Source organism: Kogia breviceps, chromosome 1 (assembly GCF_026419965.1).
Source record: "Kogia breviceps isolate mKogBre1 chromosome 1, mKogBre1 haplotype 1, whole genome shotgun sequence".
In the NCBI taxonomy this organism is placed as follows: domain Eukaryota; kingdom Metazoa; phylum Chordata; class Mammalia; order Artiodactyla; family Physeteridae; genus Kogia; species Kogia breviceps.
The window spans coordinates 38045674-38062792 of record NC_081310.1 but is presented as its reverse complement, the minus strand read 5'-3'; the positions used below and the strand labels follow the sequence as shown (position 1 = coordinate 38062792).

The 17119-nt window shown below is 47.6% G+C and overlaps 1 protein-coding gene across 6 annotated transcripts in view; it reads right to left on the bottom strand.

Moving 5' to 3' along the window:
* Window positions 1-17119, bottom strand: part of SDCCAG8 (SHH signaling and ciliogenesis regulator SDCCAG8) — a 268459-nt gene that overhangs the window by 9630 nt on the left and 241710 nt on the right. For 3 of the 6 annotated variants that reach the window (XR_010840028.1, XM_059079192.2, XM_067030709.1), the window contains one exon: window positions 367-491. The exons of 2 other annotated variants lie outside the window; for them this stretch is intronic. Coding sequence is in view for 2 of the 4 variants with exons in the window: in XM_059079192.2 (XP_058935175.2) it covers window positions 392-491 (100 nt within the window). In the remaining 2 variants the exon portion in view is untranslated. Of the gene's footprint in view, window positions 1-366; window positions 492-17119 lie in introns of those variants that run through there. One more of the 6 variants, XM_067030708.1, reaches the window with a different exon arrangement.

Sequence of the window (17119 nt, the reverse complement as noted above, 5' to 3'; positions counted from 1 at the left end):
CAAAGCCGACCTCCTCCAGAAAGCCTCCTGACCACTGCAGCCCGCCCCGCTCTCCCGCCTCCTGCACTCCTCAGCAGTGCTGCCCACACGGTGCTGCTCAGCACTCCGTGTGGCTTGGTGCTTCGCTGTGGGTCTGTTCTCCCGTACGGACTTCAGCTCGCTAAAGAGGGCAGGTCCAGGGCCCGCACTTCTGTGTCCTCCACTGTGCCCAGCACAGTCTTCAAGATCTCCCTTCCAGCTTATTCGCTAACCAACGTGATCCCCGGGGATTTTAGCCTGGTAAGACGCAGCTCTGTAAAAGGAACAAGGGAAAGACCACGTGTACCCAGGTGCGTTCTCTGGTGGGTGAGGCGCCCTGAACAGTACCTGGGATCTCAGACGTCCCACGTCTTCAGACAGGCTGTCTCTCCAGCAGAAGCTGGTTTTGCTTGCTGAGGAGCTGCACCAGCTGCTGGGCTGTGGCCTGGCTGTGCTTGTCTAGTTGCTTTAGCCTGGGGAAAAATCCACCGCAGAATTAGGGATGGGTTCTGAAAACTGGGGGCAGTAAGCCTCAGAGAGCAGGGGAGCAAAGACTTCAGCCCTTTCCCTGTATTCCAGTGCTCTGTGTGTTGGAGGGAAGCTACTGACAGTGAACTACAGGCTGGAAGTCAGGGTGACCCTGAAGTAAGGCCCTTGGACGCACTCCATAAGGTGAATGGAAGTGTATCAGATATGAAAGGGAATTGCGAGTCTTTTCGGTGAGCTGTCAGTTAGGGAGCACACAGATAAAACTGAATTAAAACTCAAACCTTGGGCTTCCCTGGTGGCGCAGTGGTTGAGAGTCCGCCTGCCGATGCAGGGGACGCGCGTTCGTGCCCCGGTCCGGGAGGATCCCACATGCCGCGGAGCGGCTGGGCCCGTGAGCCATGGCCGCTGAGCCTGCGCGTTCGGAGCCTGTGCTCCGCAACGGAAGAGGCCACAACAGTGAGAGGCCCGTGTACCGCAAAAAAAAAAAAAAAAAAAACCTCAAACCTTAAACTCCCAGAGGTCAAAGATGAGGGGCCTAAATGCCTCCACTGTTCAGCTGGAAACATCTCTGGCAGGCTGGCGCAGACAGCCGGTCCCGGCTGGGGAAGTGGGCGAGGGAAGGCGGAAACACTGAACTAAGGGTTTTCCATTATTAATCACTCAGTCAATCACGAGCTCCGGCATCGCTGACCAGATGTCTTTAAAGATCCTAAATTTGTCATTCTGCTGATGGGCTCTCCTCTCCAGACTTGCTAATTCACTATTATCCTCATTTGTCCACAGACGGCTTCCTACAACCAGTAGCACACTCACCCATGGAAATGTAGGCCTTGGATTAAATTTAGACTTGAACAACTAGCCAGAACTGTTCCGGAAAGAAGTTGGGTGTGTCATATGCCCTTCCTCGCGGTCCTCAAAAAGCACCAATGGTGAAATTAAGTTGTATTTTCACAGGAAAAGGATTTTTAAAAGCTCAAGATTCATTTAAACTTCAGGCTACATGTCCTGCATTGAATCAAAAACTTCAAAGATGCCTGCCCTCAGTTCAAGCTCTCCTGCAGCCCCATTTCTGGTGGGCTCTGAGCACGACTAAACATCTGCGAGGACAGACATTCGGGACTTAGGTAGGGGTGGGCAGACTTGTTTACTAAAATGCTGCAGCACCTGGAGACAGGTAAAACTAAAACTGCACCCTGGGAAGCCTAACAGCGGTCTAGTACTTTACTCATGCTCTCCTCAGGTTCCTCTGCCAGGGGCAACCCTCCCCATTTCCCAGATGGCACCCACCGCCTGTCCCACCTGCTTCTCGAGCTCCAGTGGGTTTTGCAGGAGGTTGTTCAAGCTGCCCCAGAAGGCACACTTACTGCACCCCAGTCTGCACCCCTATCCTCTCCACCGAACACTCTGTGCTCCGGGTTTTCAGTCACACCTGGTTTTCTACTACCCCTCCTTCGAGGTGTCCCACATTGCAAGGCTGAGAGGTGGGAACTGGAAATACCCGAGGCAGGGGTCTAGCAGGCGCTGTGCATGCTCCCCAGGTAGGAGCCCGCTTTGACCACGCCCATAGGTCTATGCCCCGCCCACTGCCCCTGCTATTTCTGGAGAGAGCAAGGACCAAAGACAGTCTTTTTTTTTTTTAATACAGCAGGTTCTTATTAGTTATCTATTTTATACCTATCAGTGTATACATGTCAATCCCAATCCCCCAATTCATCCCACCACCCCACCCCAGCCCCATTTTACCCCCTTGGTCTCCATTTGTTTGTTCTCTACACCTGTATCCCTATTTCTGCCTTGCAAACAGGTTAATTTGTAGCATTTTTCTAGATTCCACATATATGCGTTATTATACGATATTTGTTTTTCTCTTTCTGACTTACTTCACTCCATATGAGACTCTAGGTCCATCCACCTCACTACAAATAACCCAATTTTGTTCCTTTTTATGGCTGAGTAATATTCCATTGTATATATGTACCACATCTTCTTTATCCATTTATCAGTCGATGGGCCTTTAGGTTGCTTCCATGACCTGGCTATTGTAAATAGTGTTGCAGTGAACATTGGGGTGGATGTGTCCTTTTGAATTATGGTTTTCTCTGGGTATATGCCCAGTAGTGGGATTGCTGGGTCATATGGTAATTCTATTTTTAGTTTTTTAAGGAATCTCCATACTGTTCTCCAAAGTGGTTGTGTCAATTTACATTCCCACCAATCGTGCAAGAGGGTTCCCTTTTCTCCACACTCTCTCCAGCATTGGTTGTTTGTGGATTTTCTAATGATGCCCATTCTAACTGGTGTGAGGTGATACCTCACTGTAGTTTTGATTTGCATTTCTCTAATAATTAGTGATGTTGAGCAGCTTTTCATGTGCCTCTTGGCCATCTGTATGTCTTCTTTGGAGAAATGTCTATTTAGGTCTTCTGCCCATTTTTTTTTTTTTAAACATCTCCATTGGAGTATAACTGCTTTACAATGGTGTGTTAGTTTCTGCTGTATAACAAAGTGTATCAGCTATATGCATACGTATATCCCCATATCCCCTCCCTCTTGCGTCTCCCTCCCATCCTCCCTATCCCACCCCTCTAGGTGGTCACAAAGCACCAAGCTGATCTCCCTGTGCTATGCAGCTGCTTCCCACTAGCTATCTGTTTTACATTTGGTAGTGTATATATGTCCATGCCACTCTCTCACTTCGTCCCAGCTTACCTTTCCCTGCCCCCACGCTGTGTTCTCAAGGCCATTCCCTATGTCTGCGTCTTTATTTCTGCCAAGGAGAGTTTTATTTCCTGTGTTTGTAGCTACTTAAGACCAGGTTCAGGGTCTCCCTCGCCCTGAGCCTGGGTTGCAGTCTGGCCCTGCCCAGGCTCCCGATTCCCTGGATCAGGCTGGGGCAGAACCCAACCAACAGCAAGGATCTTCCATCCAAGTGTGAGCACTTTCCTGCTTCTGTACTGTATAAATTATCTTACCTACCCTCCCCCGCACCTTGCCCCCATTGCCCTCCTTCTGATACTGGAGGAGAGAAAAAAAAGTTTCCTCTGGTGAAGGCTTGGCATCGCAGCTTTGGGAAGCCCAAACTGTCCCCACTGCCATCCATCACGCTGTTTCGTGGAGCAACTGTTCCTGAGAGCACAGTCTCAAACCCACCCCAGTGGTATCAGACCAAACCGAAGTTTTCCTCCACCGAATCCTCAGCATGGAGAGGCTGGGAGAAGCAATGACATCCCAGGGAGCAGAGAAGCCAGGCCAGCCAGCTAGGGCCAGGGGTGCATTCTTCCCAGGCTGACCCACTCATCTGAGCAGCGACTCTGCTGTCTAGCACTGGAGTGGGTACCTTTGAAGACACAGAGGTGTTGAGAACAGACGTTTTCTTTGAGAAGCAAACAATCTAATGCTTTGCTATTTAAATCAGACAGCTAGGTGGTTTGTGACCACCTAGAGGGGTGGGATAGGGAGGGTAGGAGGGAGGGAGATGCAAAAGGGAAGAGATATGGGAACATATGTATATGTATATAACTGATTCACTTTGTTGTAAAGCAGAAACCAACACACCATTGTAAAGCAATTATACTCCAATAAAGATGTTTAATAAATAAATAAATAAATCAGACAGGCGAAAACATCCTCATTAGCAGCTGAGCTCTCTAAACCATCAGGTGTAGGTGGCTTTCCCTGTCCAGTCAAGTCTTGGGTGTAGAGAGAGCCACAGGCTAAGAGCCACTGAGGTAGTAGTAGCCCACTGACTTCAAGTTTGCTTGAAACAAATGAAACAGAAACGTGTGTTAAACAGGTGACACCATCGAGGCTTAAAGTCAAGAAGGTGCCAGGAGTGGTCATCCTCCACGTGGTCCCTTGCCCTGTGTACGGAACAGTGAGATAACGTTCCTGCTGACTGATGGGTTTAGTGTGTGTTTGGGGGCTCCTGGAAAGAGTGGCTGCCGGATTCAGGGCTATGGGCTGAGCCAAAGCCTGTTCTCCCAGCACAAACAGCCGGCCATGGGCTGGCCGCACCGCTCACCGCCAGAAGTGCGGTCAGTTCCTGCCTAGACCCTCCTCCAGTGGAGCCCTCAGAACCTAGATGAGGCTCAGCTGGTGGTGTTCTGCAAAATGTGGGCCTTGGAACCCTGCAGCAGATACCCAGGATCCCAGGCCCCACCCAGTCCAGATCAATCAAGTCCCCGGGTGTGAGCCCCATATCAGCAGCAAACCAGAGTTTTCCTGCAGAAGCACCACTGATACAGGGAGTAAGACCCTTGGGAAAGTCCTGCCTTCCCTCCAGGAGGCTGAAGCCTCACTAGCTTCACAGCTGAAGAGCCAAGGATGGCTTCACTCTGATTCAACTTGAACTCCAAGCAGTCCCTCTAAGGAGTGTTTTTTCTCCCTTTGAAAAATATGCTCCCTCCTTTTTCAGAGTCAGCCTCTATTGTGTCACTTTATTGCAGCAATAAAGTCAATCACAAGCTCAGAAACGGTAAATACAACAACAAACCCAAACTCACATTTGTTAAAAAAAAAAGCAAACAAACTACAACCCAGGTTTTACATAAAACGGACTTTGTTATGGAAATAGATTTCAGTGGCAGCTCTCTCAAGGCCTATTTTGAATGTTAGGAAAACAGACTTTTTTTTAATCAAAAAGTTATTTTTTGTAACAGCCTTCCCCAAACACTGTACAACCTAGCCTTCACTATTCATGAATGCTTTATTACCATCAGCTAAAAGAGATTTCTTGGGGTGTCCTATTGAGACATACACTGTCTTTTATTTTCCATGGCGGTTACTGCTCTCATTTTTGTTGTGCTTCTAAGTTCAAGTCTTCAGCCAACCATAGCTGCAGCTGCCACCACTGACAAGAGCTAACATTTACTGAGCCTCTGAGCTTATTCCTCCATTAAAACTCACTACAATCCTAGGATTATCATCCCATTTTACAGATGAGAAAGCTGAAACCGACACGTTCAATTAACTTGCACAAAGTCACACAAGGAATAAGTGGTAGATCGTGGAGGCAAAGCTAGGCCGAGTACAGGTGTTCTTAACCACTATTCACTGAGTTACCTCAGCAAACCAACCAACTCTTGGTAAACAGTTCTCATGATGTCAAGAATTACAAAAGATCCCTTCCCTTAGGGGGTTCCCAGCCAATTAAGAAGACAAAAAGGTTGCTGCACTGAGGGTACCACCAAGGCATTAAACCACAGGGTCAATACGGTAAATGCAAGGACCGGGAAGGCTTGTGCCTACTTAGGAAATGGATCACCATTTTCACCATCATCTACTAAGTGCTTACTATGTGCTAAGTGCTTATCATTTATTAACTTTTTAGTGCTCATGACAATTCCATGAAGCAGGAACTGTTGTTATCTCCACTTTAAAGATAAGGAAACTGAGGCATAGACAGGATATATGACTAGTCCAAGGTCACTCGGCTGGAAATTTGGGATGTGAAAAGATGAACGGGTGTTGGTCTGGCAGGGGCCAGGGCAGGGCCTTCCCACATGGGAGGTGGTACTGTATAGGCAGTGGTGTCTGGAAATTTTGAGCTGTGCAGTGTGGCTTGATCAGAGGCTGTGGGCTGCTTGGAGGGAGGTGATGCTGGACCCAGTAACGATTTGAGCCAAACTAACAATGGATGTTGTCCTTCAGACCACGGCACTGCCATTTACCAAGAGAGGGTGGGAGAAGGGCCAGGCCTGCGGTCAGGGTGAGTACCTATGAGACTCCCACTCACCCACCAGCCCCCAGCACTTACTCAGCTTGGGGCCTAGAAGTGTCTGGCTGGATCTCTGGCTGTGCCGCCCAAACCTGCCGAGAGGTAAGGCCGTGAATGTGCCAGGGAAGCCTGGCAGAGATTTTCAAGTTGGTTAGAATTACAGATACCCAGGCCCTCACCACCTATACTGGCCAAAACCTCTGCTGCAGCGAGAATGGACATGGCCAGGCCCAGGCCTTGGGGAGGAGCCGCCTGTCAAGGCCGGCAGAGGGCATGGAGCCAGAAGACACTGATGGATGATGTGAGGGAGGGTGAAGGCCGGGAGAGGAGAGAGGCTTGCAGGAGGAGCAGGGCAGCTTGTGAGTGTCTGCCTGCCCTTTGGTAGGGAACTGCGGCAGAAGCTGATTACAGGGGCGGGAGAGGGGAGGCCATCCTAGAGAGGGGCTTGTCTGAGCGCAAGGCAGCAAGAGGGTGTGCTGAGGATGGAGAGACTTGAGCCGCTGGGCAGGGTGCCCTGGAAGAGGGAAGAGAAATCCTCAGAGCTGGGCTTCCAGAGGCAGGAGGCACCTGGGCAGCAGGCAGGCCCTTCTCCCAGAGGCAGAGGCAGGCGAGGTGAGCCTGAGACTGAGAGGCCTCCTGCTCAGCAGCCTCCTTATTCTGCCCCAGGGAGAGGGTGCGACAGTTTGCTGAGAAAGGAGGCCACGAGATAGGAGTTGCTCTGAAGGATGAGGGAGCTGGCCAGGTGCCTTCTCAGGTGGACACTGGCATCCCGACCTGCCCTCCGGATGATCTCACCCCCTTCTCCAAGCCCTGCAAAGCCTGGACCCTTTGGCTCCTTCCACCCACAAGCTGGCGGCCCCCTCTGCCTGGAACATGACTCCTCCTAACTCACAGGGCTGGAAACTACTTGTTTTCAATGTTCAGGTCTCAGCATAAATGTCCTGAGAGGAAGCAATTTCTTGTTCTGTTTGGGCCCTTTGTTTTGAGCCACTTCCTGAACAAGGCATGAAGTTACTAAAGGAGAGAGCGGGGCTGCCCTCAGGGCCCTGCGGAGGGGCCTTTCAGACAGCAGCCCCTCCTGCAAGGAGGGGCCCAGCCGAAGCCCTGCCAACCACACAGAGGTTCTGCATAGCAGGAAAGAGAGCGGAATCATCAGCTTTCAGACTTCAATCCCTTCAATGCTCCTTTCCCAAGGCTTATACCTCATCTCCGGAACAGGCAAGTGTTCCATCCTCTCCCAGAGACCCCCAGGACATGCTCACTGTCTGCACCGTACTGTCCCGGCACCCAGGGGAGCTGTGGCTAGGCCAGGCCCCTCAGGGGCAGGAGGCCATCCCTTCCTGGGAAGCCCCGGTGTTCCCCTGTCTTCACAGGGCACGGCGGCCACAGGAAGGACACTTCCAGGCTACTCTGCACCCAGGCTGGGGTCACCATCCCGATCAGGGCCCATTTCCTTAAGGACCTGCCACGGCTGGGCAGATTAGGGCCCCTCAGAGGAGAAGAGCTGCCGCATAGCAAGGGCTATGCAAAGCCCTTGCAAAGGCTCACCTGTGCAAAGCCTCCCTGGGAATTACAGGCGGGCAGAGGTAGCAGTTATGATAGGAACAAGCAGGCCCAGGTTTCCAAAGCCCAGGATGCAGATACAACTAAAGGAGACTGGAATGTGGGCTGGGCCCAGGCACATCTCTATTGGTCCAACAGTGATGCTCTCCGCCACACCCCGCATGCACAATCAGAACCAACATTTTTTTTAAAAAATATGCACGACTTTAAGATAAGATGGAGCAAGTGGTGAAATACAAAACAACTTTATGGAGCTGAGTGGGCTGGGAAAAATATCTTATGCAAAACAGAAGCAGTGCAAGCTGCCAGCTCTGGTCCTATGCTTCAGACACTCATTTGCTATGAATACTGTGAAAGCAAGTGAATACATATATTTAAATTTTTGTATGTTGTATGTGATACATACAAAATATATGCAGTGTCTAAATAAGTTATGAGGCATAATAATCAAATGAACACTTGTGAACCTGGTGCCAGTGCTGTGGGACCACTCCCTATGTATTTTCTCCAGCCCAGCCCCCTACTTACCCCAGAGGTGAACAGTAATCTCATGCATATATGGGTTTTGATCAGAGGTTTTAGTTTCACTCAACATTTAACCTGGGAGCTCCCTACAAACTACTGTGGGTGGTTTTTTTGTTTGCTTGATTGTTTTTGGTGGCGATCGTGGTAAAATGTCTTTTGTCTTGCAATGTTTTCAGACTAGAGCCCCTTCTCAGATAAGTGTTTTCAAAATGCTCAGACCCACAATGTCCCTGGAAGAGGGGCTTCCTCATGTAAATGAAGAACACTTTTCAGCTAACATGTGAATTTCAAAGGTGCACATACTGTGACTGTAAAATGTGCACTCAGTTCTCTACTATTCCCAGTAGAGTACTCTAATATTTACTGAGCATTTACTAAAGGCCTGGGAGTATTGTAGGCAGTAACTAAATTAATCCTCATAACAATACTACACAGTAGGTACTTTTTATCATCTGCATTTTGTGCATAAGAAAAGACAGGCACAGAGAAGTTAGTCATTTGCCCAAGTTCAGACAACCAGAAGGGGTAGAGCCAGGAGTAACAAGCCACAAATGGCGTGCTCCTCCTTCTGTGCCCCTCTCACATGGGTGGGACCACCCCTAGTCACCTGTCTCTGAGTCCTCCTTGCCTCTTCCCTCTCCGTCCACATCGATTCTGTAGATCAGCCCCTAAACCTTCTAAACCCCTCCACAGCTTGTTCTATCCCACGCATCGCACCAGAGCACCCATCTACACTTACTACAGTCATTGCTGGTCTGCCTCTCCCACTGAACAATGAATACGTTTAAGGACAGGAATGGGATCTTGTTCAGCTTTCCATCTCCAGCACTTAGCAAGGTGCTGGACAAATGGTATCAGAAAGAGCAAACCACTTACCAGTGAACAATATTTATACCAACTATAATACCTGTAATTTCATCTATAGTGTAAGTACGTTTCAATATTTAATACGTTTGTTCCCGAAAGAACATAACATATAAATCAAATAATTTTAAGTATGCTATGGAAATCTGTCACTTAATTAAAAGAATCCTAGAACAGATGAATGAATGCTGGACTTGGAAACAGGAGACATGGGTTCAAAATCCTATCGAGAGGCAAGAGGCTTGATCTCTCTCAATCTCAGGTTCTCCACTTCTGAAATTGAGCAAAGAATACCTCCTGACCTCCTGAATCAGAAACCCTGGGGGTGTAGCCAAGCAGTATGTGTTTTAATAAGCCCTCTGGGTGATTCTGATGGATTCTCAAGTTTAAGAACCACTGGTATGCTATAATTCACAGTATCAATCACATACAAAATGAGTTCTTCTGGAGAATAATGTATTTTGCATGGCTCCAATTTTGATAATCAAAACAGCTAACTGTCTAAATGAAAACTATCCTAGTCTACTCCTAAGTTTTGGTGTCAGTCATAAAAACTTAAGCAAATTGGGTGATCACTTTGAATCTCAGTTTCCTCACATGTGAAATGACAGGATAAGCTAGAAGTGGATCAGCCAACTTCACACCACAGGCCAAATCCAGCCTGGTCCACTGTCTGTTTTTGTACAATCTGCAAGTTAAGAATGTTTTTTACATTTTTAAATGATTGAAAAAAAAATCAAAAGAAAAACAGTATTTTGTGATGTGAACATTCTCTGACATTCAACTTTCAGGGCCCCTAAATAAACTTTCATTGAAACACAGCCATGCTCATCCACTGGTGTATTGTCTATGGCTGCTTTTGCATAGTAAAAGCAGAGTTGGGGAGCTGCAACAGAGACCATGTGGCCACAGAGCCTAAAATATTCATTACTTACTTGACCCTTTAGAAAAGAAAGTTTGCCAGCCCCTGAACTAGAAGATGACTAAGTTCTCTTTGAACTCCAAACTTCTACAATACTAGGACTTTATAGTATTTTACTGTGTTCCTATCCTCAAATACTGCCAGCTATCTAGTCATAACAGTACGCCTAGGTTGCCCAAGTCGAAGTTTTGAAAACCCAATTACCCTAATTACTACTGCTCTAGGTAATTAATTTGGTGAATAAGCCATATTAAAGTTGTACACTTTGTTCCAATGCTTAAAAATTGCTGCCACATTTTATGAAATCCCATCTCATTAACGTGGCCATACAGATCAGCTAGAATAAGCCATGTGCTTGGAAATCTGGAAAACATTCTAGCCAGTCATCCTCCCTTAGAAAATTAAGGCAGTTTCACTGGCTGGTTTGCTGTTTAAATATCCTTTGCCCAAATCTACCCTTTTCAACAATGATTTCAATGGAGGAATTCATTCTAAGGGTCCTGCAATTCTGGGGAGAGTTTACATTTCCAATAAAGACAATTTACATTCCTGTACTGCCCCTTTAATTTTTCATTCTCTCAAGTTTCCAATGAGCCTTGGCTGCCTGTGGAGTACAGCAGGAGACGGCTTAGGGCAGCCATGGGGAAAAGACCCCTGCTCTTCTCTTCAAAAGGGTCAGGTCCTGTTAGACATGTTAGAGGCAACTTAGAGGTCATTCAGTCCTGCCCATTATGGTGAACCTGGGCCCCAGAGAGTACAAGTGATCTGTCCAAGGTCCCACAGACTGTCTAGAGTAAATCTAGGACTGAAACCCCTATCTCTTGACTCCAGATCTAGTGCTCTGCAGCGTTTCAAAATCCTTTTTTTAAAAGGCCCTGACTTCTATTCCATACTAAAAAATAAGGACCTTGAGAAAGGTGACACACTGGGCAACGTACTGGGAAATGGCTGACCCATTTCCCCAAAAAGGCTGGGGAAAAAGGAGGCAATCCTTAGCTCAGTGCTTTTCTGCCTAGCTCCATGAAGAGCACCAGTTTGGGTTTTATTATTGTTCTTTTTTAACTTCCACTCTGTTGCAGACTGAGAGTTTTGTGAAGTACTATAAAAATGCTGTTGCACTGCCTAATTGCTATAAAAGTTTCTAAGCACTTTCAATCTCTGCTCTTACCTTGTCACCGACCAGTTTGAGGACTCCTTGGTCTGGGAACCACAGACTGGCGTTGGCATGAAGGGTGCAGGAACCAGAGGCCAGAAGCTCCAAAACCAGCTTGGAAAACTCTCTGGCGGCGGCTCAGGCGCCACAGGACTCTGGGCGAGCCTGAGGCAAGGGAGGGCCCCGGCGGTGGCACCCTGGAGTCCCTGACAAGGTCCCTGGCTCTCTGCTGGACCAACAACTGCTTAAAACACAGCTGACTCTGGAAACGAGGCACAGTTTCCCCTCAGGTCATTTAGGAACATCTGCTGCATAGCTACCTTGCAGTCTTAAAAGAGCATGTGCTATCTGACCTGGCTGAGCTTGTAATTCCCTTGGAGGGCTGGGCATGAATAAAGGATCAGCACCACGAAACAGTGGGGACAGGAGCTGACATGGCAAGAATCTTAGAAGGACGTAGGAGACCATTTGCCTTAAGCCTCAGATACCCTTAACCAGTTCTTTGTAAAACAAGAGCAGAGTCATGGTGAGCACAGCCCCAGTGTGCAAAGAAAAACAGGACAGAGGAATGAAAACTGTTGAAAATCATAATCTTTGCAGAGTAGCATCCAGGCCACTTAGAAGTTCTAGGAGAAAAACCCACATCACCCCTCCTGCCACACCCTGCCTGAACCTAAGCCTGAGCACTCTCTTTTCAAAAGTTGGTTATTTGGAAATAATTTCATACTTATAAAAAGTTGCACAGTGCGGCGTTTTCAGGAAGATTCTGTTCTCAGGCAGTCCTCCGGGTGCCCCCAGAGGCTAAAACCCTCCTCGATCGGTCCTGGAGTGTGTCAGGTTCCACACTGTAGTGAGGTTCCCTCTAGCTTCTTCATGTTAGACCAGTCCCATCCTTGAGGTAGTCATACTGGCCACAGAGGTGTGATGAAGTGAGAGAGAGCCCACGGCAGCTAAGGAACCAGACTCAGTCACCACGGCGCACTTCCTGGCACACATTTAATTAGGTTTTAATAAAAGTAATTTGATAACTACTCCTGGTCATCCACTATAGAACTGTCAATGCTGAAAGCTTTTTTATTTAGCTTCTCTTCCATCTATACTGAGGCAGCCTCCCCGCTGACCCTTGTCAAAGAACCCCATCTGCTGGTTGCCAGGGTAACTGAAGGCAACCAATTGAGCTGAACAGAGTGACTCGAAATAAAATGTGCAGCCAAAGGAATTCTGCTAAGAGTAATAAATCATTTAGTAAAAGGGGATCCTCCACACAGTGATGCGTGTTGGGATAATATGAATGCATAACTCTTCCAGCGAGAAGGTCCATGGCAGATCCGAGTGATTAGGCCTGCCAGAGGGCTCATTTGGTTGCTAGTGGGCTCAAACAGCAGAGAAGTCCGATCCTGCCCATTTACGTGCCATCATGGGGGAGAAGGAAGCAGCTAAATCGGTTGTTTAATGTTTGGGCTGCGAAATTCTGAATTTTAAGAAGTGGCAAGAGAACCAGTCCAGGCTTCCAACACTCCTTACTCTATTTTTTTTAAAGTACCACAAGTAAACAAAATGTCCAATGTAGCCCAGGAAACTACTGTGGCCTTGAGGAAGGTGGCAAAGAGAACAAACACTGAGATTGCTTTGGAATAAAAATGTCTAGCACCATCTCTTTGTCATCAATCAACTTTTAAGTGCTCCAAGCAGAAGTCATCTATGCGCACAAAATATGCAGTTCTTTGAGATAGCAAGGGAGACAGGATTCAACTCAGAGCGTTGGGAGTTCCATTCACCATGGAATGGTCTCAGAGAGGGTCAGGGCTCTGAAGAAGGAAGGCAGAAGAGAAAGGGAAAACGAGGCCTTCGGCGAGCTGCTCTGGGTGACAAGAGGCAGCACGTTGCAGGCCCCTGGCAATGGGCTCAGTGTCGTACCTGAGTCCCTCACAGCACAGGAACTCCGTTCCCAGTCCCGACCACCACTCCTGGTGAGCACCCGCTGTGTAGACTAGGAATCCCTACAGGCAGCAGTGCCCAGATAGTAAGAAGAAAAAACCCAGGACGTGCTAAATCATCCATCCAGCATTTAATCTGTATATGGCCGTTCCTTAGTGGTTGTGATGGGAGAGGCAAGGTTAAGGGCAGTAGAAACAACTGCCCCGATAGCCAATTACCATAGGGGATGAGGCAGCAGGCGTGTGTGCTGGGGGGTAAGGGGTGGTGGTCAGGGCAGCCTTACCCTGCAGCACCGTTCCTCTCAGGTTGCACCCCACCCTTTTAAGACGTGTACAGGCAGGATGCTGACATCTTCCCAACCCCTGACCCACAGAGCCATGGGAGGACCCTGTATCCTAAGTCACCCCCAGAGATAATTTCCTGCTTTAGAAAAGAACAACTGCCAAACAGAAGGTAGGTCCCCCCCCCGCACCCGCCCCATCCTAGAGGCCGCCAGTAAAAGGATTCATCTTAGAGTTTTAGTGAGATTCCGTAGATGGCGGCGTCAGGAGCGGCTGTGCCTTTCCCGGGGCCCCACTTGTCCAAAGAGCCCACCAAGTAAAGCACTCCCGGGCCACTGCGCGTCCGGGAGCCGCCAGCCCGGCCCCCACCCAGCGCTGGGCGATTGTGCCTCTGCGGGATGAAGCGTCGGCGGGGCTCCACGTGCGCCTCTAGCGCCCACACCTGCGCTCGGCCCCCTCCGGGCGCCCGCGGCTGGCAGGGCGGCCTCGCGCTCCAGCTCCGGCCGCCGCCGCCGCCGCGGGCCCGACCCGGCCCCGCGTGCCGTCCTCTTCGCGGCTCGGCCCGGCCCCGGGATGGTGGGGGCCGCAGGCTCCGGCGGGCGGGCTGCGGGCGGGGGGGCTGGTGCCCAGCATCTGGCTCCGGAGGCTCCGGAGGCTCCGCGGGGGCTCGCAGGGCCTCTGGACTGCGGCAGAAGGAGAGGATTAAGCTGAGATGGCAGTTGAAGGAAGGAGATGGATGAAAGCTTCATTAACTCCAAGCTCACGTCCCAATTTCTTTCCCCTGAGAAGCAGTGTGAAAAAAGTTTGGTTTCCTTGTGATGGGAAAGTGCTGCGTGATTGTGTTTGCTTTTCTTACCTTTTAATTCCTTATTTGTGAACAACAACAAAAAATTAAGCATTGCTTGTTGATCATGGAGGACTCCAATTTTAATTAAACAGGAAAAAATTTTGCTGATAGAGAGGGTGAAGAAATATTACAACCCGTTTTAATATCTATGTTAGTGATTAAGCTTCTCACGTGACTGAATTGAAACTGGCAAATATCTTAAGAACTCAAAGAAATGAAAATTAAAAGGGTGCTGGGTATGACATATCTTTTATTTTCCCCCTCCAATCTCGTCCAATAACTAAACTGACTTTTATGATCAATCCTAAAATGTGCCATAGAAAACAGGACTTCTTGATTCCATAAAAATATCTTGAGTACTGCTTTATGACACAGTTGTTCATGCTTGAATTCCCTCTCCCTTATTACAAAGTTACCATTAGTTACACTTCTAAACCCTACTTCCAATTCTTTGTCTCTGCTCACTCTCCGGAATTCTCCTCCATATTTCAATTCCCAGACACTCTTGAACTTTGCACATGCTGCCAGTTTCAGCTTGCGCAGAATAATCAGTATATTAATTCCACTCGGAGACAGTGAGATTTTTCTAACACAATCTGCCCAACCTGAACTCTTTCCTTCAGAAACACTTTGCCTTTAAAAAGAAACTCCCAGCATGAACCTCATATGAAGCGACATGTAACAGACAGTGCATGTGGCGCTGGGCGAGCAGCTCAGAATTAAAAGAGAATTTTTCACTTTGTTTCTTTGGTGCCATGTGCATAATGTACATGTGGACAAAACTGACATCAGACATTTAAAGCAAAAAAAGAGTGGGGGGAGGGGGGATGTGATGGTGGAGGGAAAGAAAGAAAATATGTTGATAAAAACAGTAACTTCTGTTAATCTACATTTTTCAGTTACTGTCTTAATTAAGAATGTTAGGAAATATGTTGCAGTTTAATTGCATTGTTTCAAGAAATTCTAATGCTGACAAATTTGGGACCATGTACACTTGGATGGTAAAAGGGATTGAAGTGGTAATTTCTTCCAACTGGTAGATAATCAAAATGATGCTTTCCACAGACAGTCCCCTGCCCTGGATCCTAAATTCAGAAGACAAAGTAAGAATAGCCTAACACTTAGCATGTTCAGTATGAAATGAGCTCTGGAAAAAAAAAAAAAAAAAAGAAAGAAAGAAAGAAAGAAAGGAAGGAAGGAAGGAATGTGTTTTCAACCTATGTGTATGAGATAGGAATAGTTTTTCAATATAAATACAAAGAATTCACAAAAAATGAAAAAGCACTTTATCTGAAATTTCTGGGTAACATTATTATCCTTGTAGAAAATAGTTATTTAGAAAAAAGTCGGTAACAATCTTCAAATTATTCTCTGATGAGCTTAAGACAGTAAAAATCATTTGCCTCAGCCACAAGTACATAAACATAATGACAGTCTGAAGACACATTCAGATGTCAGGACACTGTGTCCTTTTCTCCTTCTGCAGCACAGAAGCTCTAGGCTTCATTTCTCTTTGGAGGGAAGACTGCATCATCACAAAGCAAAATAAATTAGAATGTATTTTCCTTGATCAGAGTACCTTTGATAGAAGTTGTAGTAGACAGGGTAGCCTCCTACTTGCTACAGTTTACCACAGCCAACTCATTTTTAACCTGGATGTTGCATTTCTTTCTTGATCCCATTGTCTGGGACCTGGGTAGCTGGGCTCACTGCCTCTGAGAAGGGAGGTGGCCACCCACACAGCACAAACCAGGTGCTGACCAGCGACCCCCACTGACCTGACTACTTCATTCAAACTGGTTTGATGATTTGGTCAGTTCTTTGACTGGATCAACTATTCATTTCACCTTCCATTAACCACAATTTATGATATACCTAGAGCCTCAGAGTTAGTTATCTATCCAACTGAGGAGGTGGGCTTAACTTTTCTAGCAGCTAAAGATATTGCATTATACGTGCAATGGCCCTGAAATGAGAATAAAATAAGATCTGTTTGCCCGAAAACGTAGCTGAAATGTCCAAAAAGCTTGGTTAAGAGAACAAACTCAAAAGACCTGCTCTCACTGGGAGGTCTCGTGGCTTCTTCTGCCTCAGCCTCTCAGAACAAGAATGGCCAGAGGACTTAACCACAGCTGAAATACTGCCAATGTGCTGCCACCATCAGTGTCTCAATTCTTAAACTTTTATTTACATTTGTATTAGAGAACAGAATCCTAAAGGTCTCAAATTGCTGGATAAATGGCATGTGTGACCTCAGATTCCAGAGAGTTCACCAGTATGGAATTAGTATAAATTTTTTTCATGTCTCACAGGAGGTCCAAAATAGTGAAGGGACACATCTCTTGTGTGCTCAACACCTGGGACCACAAAAAACTCCCAGCTGACTGACCAAGAAATGAAAGATTTTCCATCTTTTGGGGTTTCTGGAAATTCTGATGGTAGAGGACACCGCCCCACCCCCCACCCCCACCCCGCAGTAACTGGGCAACCTCCCCAGAAAACCCTTCGTCAGGCAGAGCTGGAGGCTGGTGTGCAGAGCCTGGACCCCTGCAGAGGATGGCAGGAGAGGACACTGTGCTGAGCAGGACCGGAGCATCGTTAATCACCAGATCAGACAGTGAGAGGAGAGTTCAAGTGGACACAGAGGCAGGGAGAACTCACGAGTGTAATTATAAGTTGAAAAGTTCTGAGTCAATTCTCAGAGTTTAGAGAACATTAAAAGAAGAACACACAATACTGGGGGAAAAATAGGGAAGCAGCACACGCCCGAGGGCCAATTGTCTCTCCAGCAGCGGCAAGGCTG